We start from the raw sequence: 6222 nt of genomic DNA, 5'->3' as shown, positions 1-6222 counted from the left end.
GGGCAGCAAGAACCTTGCCAGCTATGAGTGCCCTGCAAAGGCTGGGGATAGTGTTGCCGTTACAGGTTCCCCCGCTCTCTGAAAGTAAGGGCTTCCCATGAAACCTTTCATAAGCCAAAATGGTGTAAAGAAGTAATTATTGTTAATTTGTTTGGGAAAAAAGGCTTTAGTGTTCCCAGATCCCCCAAATAACCTCTTTTAGGCTTTTCTTAGGACACATCTTGCTAATGGATGCACAAAGGCAATGGAGGCAGGGCACAGGTGCTCACAGACACAGTTCAAAGCTATGGTGGCTGGATGTGGAGATTCTGGGTGTGGTTCTGCGGAAGGAGCTTGGTGGGACCACTCTTGCAGCTTGGGCTGTGCGTTGCCTCTATCACGGCTTGCTTTCTAAAGAAATGCCGAACAGTTTTCACTTTTCACCTTTTTCCGCAAAAGCGAAATTGTCTTCTATTTCTTCCGGTTAGTGAAAACAGGTACTAACTTGGCTCTTTTGTAAAAGTGAACTGGCCTAACTCAAACTTTCAAAAACTAGGGAATACCTGTAGTAGTGAACACATTAGGTGTTCAAACTGAAGTCGATGCCTTCCTGCCAGGGACTCTAATATAAAATGCACATTTAAAAATCAAGATTAGCTATCAGAGGCTGAGCACTTGCTACAGTCACACTCTGCTAGACCAGAGAGCTCTGAGGACAGGCAGCCAGGATGTTCATGGTCCTGTTGCAGAGATGACTCTCCATCCAAGGAGTGGGGATGAAGGCGTGGACTTGACTCCACCCTGTCCTTGTGTCCATCTGTGGCTTAGCTAAAATTGAACCCTGGAAAGACCCACCTGGGGTGTATCCCTGGCCCCATCATTTTCTAGCTGTGCTGCCTGGACTAGTCTCCTACCATCCTTGACGTTCAGCTTTCTCATGTGTGGAAATAGCACACTCATCCTTCCCTTGAAGGGCTGCTTCAAGGAAGCCATGTAAAGAAATGATCACAAGGCCTTGTAAGCCCTTTATCTCATTTGATCCTTACAGCAAGCCTCTGAGGTGGAGCCTTTCATTAACTCCCATCTTATAGATGAAAAAACTAAGACTCAGAGAGAAATGTCTACCTGAAGTCACTTCTGCTATTCTCTTGCCCACTCCACAGTCAGGCCACAGCAAGGAATGAATAGGGGTTTCATTCTACAGGTCAGTGATCATTGGGTGGTGCTTGCATGTACTTAAGAAAGTCTGACATTGCATCCAGGCTCAGTAGGAAAGAGTGCTGCAATTGATTGGCAATGTCTGCGCTGGGAATAGCAGTGGCGAATTGTGAATATGTCCTATCATTTGTGTTCCTTGCCCTCAAGTCCTTCCTTCTCTTGATAGCCAAGTCTCTGCAGAGGTAACTGTTATTGTAATGAGCAGAGCAGAAAATAGTAGCATCTGGTCTGAACCCCAAATTTACCTCCAGAATCCCCGTGTGTCTCCATTTTCCCTGCTCCATCACTAAAGACGTGGGTAATACTAAGCTGTGCAGGGAGGAGGTGGTCAAATGGGCAGGACTTGCAAGCTTCTTGAGCAACTTCTCAGTGTCTGGCATCAAGCTAGATTCTCCTTGTGGAGCACGTTAAATCTGAACATCAAACCAAAAGGCTGGTATGACTGTTTCCATGTTATAGAGGAGCAAATTGGGACTTCTACATGTTAAATGGTTTGCTCCAGATGGCACAGCTGGTGAGTGTCAGTACTAGGCTGTACACGAACCCAAGCACCGTCGACAACATAACTCTGACTCTGCGAGAGACCCAAACGCATGAGAGGCTCTGCCAGACTGCAATTTCTGCCAGCCTGTGGGCAGCCTAAGAGCTTAGCAGAGACAAGCCCCAGCTGACTTCTTCATGGATCAGTGGGTGCTACCCTACCCACCCTCCTTCCTGCTTTGGTACAAGCTCAGTCTTTCCTGGGTCCCCAAAGCCCCTCCTCCCCAGATATGTTCCCCAAGGCCAGAGGGAGGCAGGCCACCAGCCATGTCACAGGGAGCTCCATAGGACTCCCATCTGCCAGGGGCTAAGAAGAGGTTGTGAAGCATCTGTTCTTGGAGCCTGGGTCCTGGGCGAATCCTGGGGCAGATGGAGAAGACTCCCATGCCTCCAGCTTTTCTGAGGAGCCAGGTAGGTCCTCCTCTACCTCACATAGTGGCTTAAGGCTTGAAAATGGCTCACTGGCCTCACACTTACAGACAGAACACCTGACTTCTCTCTCGCAGTGGCCAAAGCCTTCTGAGCTTTCCCTTGCCTGTTCTTGCCTCCACCCTCTGCCTTAAATTTTCTTACTTGCAGAACTTGGGGGAGGGGGCTGTCTCTGGAAGCCAGGGATGAGCTGCAGTGCCCAGACGGTGGGTGAGATGGGGTGGAGGGACTGGGGAATGCTGCGGTGGGGGCAGTGCCTGGGAGGGGTTGGCCCAGCCTGGTCTGGTTAATGCCTGCTCGACTCCCAAGAGGCCAATGGACAGTCCTGCTTCGCCCAGTGTCTGAAGCTGTGGAAACTGGGCAGATCCACGCCTATTGCCTGGCTCTCCCCCTACACCAGTTACCTTTCCCTGCTCACTCTCTCCAGTCTCCTGACCCCCACTCCTAGGAGTGGGGTCTTTCTTAGGAAACTTTGGGGTTTGTTTTTCCTTTGGGGGACTTTTTCTTCCCTCTTTCTCAATTGGCAGGGGGTTAGGCATATAGAAACCCAAATGGGAACAAGCTATGGCTCCTACCTAACTTCTCCAGGTTTTAATGGGTTTTGGTATCTTCACATGTACTGGGAAAGATGATTTTATGACCTAAGAAAATTAAAGAAATTCCATTAGATGTCTAAGTTCACAGTACAAGAAAGGGGTTGTTACAAAAGAGTATGTGTGTTCACGTCAGGGCCCTCCTGGGACTTCCAGTTCCATCCCTTAGAATGTTCCTGTGTCAGGTGTTTTCAGGATGTCTGGAGTTCTGTGGTTCTGCGTCCCTTCCAGGACTTGCGTGAGGGTCTCTGGTCGGTGAGCTGAGGGGTTTGCCCACGAGGCATCTGTTTCATCTTGATTCGTTTACGTGTCCGGTTGTGCGATAAACATTTACCGAGGCAGCGATTTCCAGGTTGAATCTGAAGTGTAGCCCAGATGGAGGCAGAGTTTGAATGGCAACCTGATGACCCAATTTGCAACCCCCTTACTCCCTGGTCTCCTCAGGCGGCTGGCAGTGATGGGTGTGTTGGAGGGGAACTGAGGGTCCCTCACAGATTTCTGGCCTGAGGGACTGAATACATGGTGGTGCCCTAAACGAACACAGCAAAACCAATCCAAGCCAGCTTGGAGTAAAGAGCTGTGTCTGGGATAGGCTGACTCCGAGGTGCAGGGGTCGGGGCTGCCCAGGGGAGACAAGCAGCAGAAGGCAGAGGAAGGAATCTAAGGGCAGGCAGAAACCAGGCTGGGAAAGAGCCTTGGAAGCTGCTGGCTTAGAAGCCTCAGATGAAAGCAGAGTGGGGATGGGAAGGTCTAAAGTGTGTGCAGGGGAAAGGCCAGGGCAAGGCTCGGGCCCCAGCATCCCTGGGCAGATATCCACCCTCCCCCGCTGCCAAAGGACACCACCAGTGGACAGTGAGAGGATCAGCTGGCTGGAGGGGCTGGAAGAGAACCCAAAGGGCTCGGGGGCAGGGAATGCAAAGGACAAGTCATCAAGAAAGTTGAAGTGACCAACAGGGAGAACTGGAAGTTAACGGAATCGGGTTAGTGACACAGAAGTCAATGGGATGTGTGGCTAGGCTGCAGAAGCCAGACTGAAGTGGGCTGGGGTTGCTGAAAGGGGGGACAGTGAACACTTTTCAGAGGAAAGGGAAAGAGTCAGACTGGAAAACGTGAGAAGAATCCAGCAGAGGAGAGGGATGATAGAAGAAGAGGTAGCAGGGACCCCTTCTCCATAAAATCTGAACAGATCCCAACCTATATGTAGACATGAGTAGAGCTGCACTGGCTGAAGAAGTGGGGTGGGGTGTGGGGGTGAGGGTTCTGCCCGCCCATGCTCCCCTTGCCTTCTGTGGAGCCTCACAGCAGCCCCGAGCTCCCAGAGCCCACTGGCCTCACACCACCCCTGCATCTTAGAGAAGACGACTGGCTGGCCAAAGCCACGGGAGAATCTGGTGGCAGAGTCAGGAGCTTCAGCTCCTCCCCCATCCACTGCCTTCAGCTCCTCATCCAGAGTGTTTGACTATACATTTATTCATTCAACAGACATTTATTGAGTGCTTACTGCATGCCAGGCACCTGGTCTGTAGGGATGTCTAGGTACCGCTTCTGAACAGCCCCAAATACCGATGACCACACCCTGTTGACCTCAGGAGGTGGGTATGCAGAAGGCTGTCTTGCACTCATGGCCTCTGTTTGTGTATACAGGCAGGGCTTTGTGGGGTCTGGCTTGACCTCAGAAAGTTCTGGAATGCCCTCTACACTCAACAGCCCAGTCTGACCCTTTACCAGTCTTCTCCATTCCTAGCTGCCCAAGGGGGTAAGGATGTGGTCATTCTAACCCTCTGTGGGGCAGGTGTCCCTGGGCTCCAACGTGTCCCTGAGCGCGCAGCCTTCTCATCTGGCCTGAATTTTCCGATTATGGCGCAGCAGCAGTGACAGCGGTAACAGTGACTTGTACCAGCACCCCCCGAACACCGCTCCTGGCACACTGAGTCACCACCCCTTTATCCCCCAGGGCATACCTGGAAATAGTCTCACTCTGACGGGATACGCCAGCTTCTTCTGTCCCCCACAGCAGCAGTCCCTTGATGTTCAAAGGTTTAACAACTGACGTTTCAACCATTTGGAAGAGAGGACCCCAACCCCAAGCAGTGACACGTAACCAGTCGTGCACATTTGAACAGACATTGGTGAGTGGGGGTGAGGGATTAGCTAGAGTGAGCACGGGAGAGGGGGAGATGACAGGTAGATAAAGGGGGGCCTAGGGTGAGGTCCTTGATTTCACACAGATGCACAGTCCTGACTCATCAAGGAGAAGGGATGGGGGGGTTATGCATATCCTCCCAAATGGCACCAAGTGATGTTGGTTTGGGGGGTGACAGGGGACATCACGAGAAAAAGCAGGTGACTGCCATGGGGACAGGGGAAGGGAACACCAGGGTAAGGGTTGGAGCATGAGTCAGTGAAGATGGGGCTGGTGGAGACTAAGGGAGCTGCAGCCTCGAGCTCCAGGGGTACACCTGATTGAGCCCATCGCCTTCTCATGGGCATCAGGGAGCCAAGAGAAGAATGTTATAGGCAAAATCATCTCAAGACTCCATTAGGTGAAATGAATTAATTAGTAAACGAGGGGCTTCAGGAATGGTTTCCTTAGGACAGTGCACTCCAAGGAGTGTGTTCTGCAGCACCCATACTGGGAGACACTCCTGTGGCCAGTTAAATTTGGGAAGGCCACGGGGCATTCTCTTTACTGTGGCAGCCTCACAACACACATCACCACATTAAAGGCTCTAAAAGTCCTGTGGTAGCAAAAGCTACTTAACTTGTCTCACTCAGCATTTCCCACATTCATTTGGCCATAGAATTAAAAAAAAAAAAAAAAAAAAAGCAATCCCATTAATATCCCTCAGAGGAACCCCGACCCACAGTGTGGCAAGTGCTGGTACAGAGGGATTGGCAAAAGTGGGATGTCTCTTGCAGATGTCAGGGGTCTTCTGTGTTGCCCTCCCCCCACCCATCATATCACATCAGCCCCTGATCAGACCCTTGGGGCTCTTTGGCCAAACATCCTAGAAACATTCTCTGCAAACTTGACTCCAAGCCCGGCCCTTGCCTGGCCTCGAGCCATGAAGGATGTGAAAAGAAGACTTACAGGGGCAGGGGCGTTTGAAGGACATGTAATCCTTGGAGCAAAATAGCGGAGCCAGCCTGCCCACTTGTACGGTTCCAAGTCCTTGGAGAAATGGGTCCTCCGCTCACCTGCAGAGACACAAACAGAAAGGTGATGGGAGTGCCCACATGGTACCCAATGACCCTGCCAGTTTGGCACTCAGGTCCCCGGGCTGTTAACCTCTGGGGAAAGGGTGGTGACTTTGACAGCATGTGCCCAGTCTGGGTGGGGGCCTGGGGTCCAGCTCCGGGTGGTGGAGTGTGGGGGTTCTGGGGCAGGGGTGGGGCAAGTGCATGCTGGGGTCTCAGTGGTGGGTGGAGGGGGGATTATCTTCTCTGGGTGGACGCTTGAACA

At 51.7% G+C, this 6222-nt stretch overlaps 1 protein-coding gene and 1 long non-coding RNA gene across 4 annotated transcripts in view; one reads left to right on the top strand and one right to left on the bottom strand.

Annotated features, from left to right (window-relative positions):
- Positions 1–6053, bottom strand: part of BEAN1 (brain expressed associated with NEDD4 1) — a 26087-nt gene extending 20034 nt beyond the window's left edge. Inside the window, exon 1 of the mRNA XM_077755522.1 lies at positions 5851–6053. Coding sequence (XP_077611648.1) covers positions 5851–5875 — 25 coding nt within the window. The 5' untranslated portion in view covers positions 5876–6053. The remainder of the gene's footprint in view (positions 1–5850) is intronic.
- The window catches only part of LOC144224518 (uncharacterized), a 30635-nt gene that overhangs the window by 22654 nt on the left and 1759 nt on the right, over positions 1–6222 (top strand). The window contains exon 5 of one of the 3 annotated variants that reach the window (XR_013333074.1): positions 4777–4888. This is a non-coding gene — a long non-coding RNA (uncharacterized LOC144224518). Of the gene's footprint in view, positions 1–4713; positions 4889–6222 lie in introns of all 3 variants that reach the window. The other 2 variants (XR_013333073.1, XR_013333072.1) reach the window with 2 other exon arrangements.

The sequence above is a fragment of the Crocuta crocuta genome, unplaced genomic scaffold (genome assembly GCF_008692635.1).
Source record: "Crocuta crocuta isolate KB4526 unplaced genomic scaffold, BGI_CrCroc_1.0 scaffold152, whole genome shotgun sequence".
NCBI classification, from domain to species: Eukaryota; Metazoa; Chordata; class Mammalia; order Carnivora; family Hyaenidae; genus Crocuta; species Crocuta crocuta.
The sequence above is the reverse complement of the archived record's forward strand: the minus strand, read 5'-3'. Positions and strand labels throughout refer to the sequence as shown.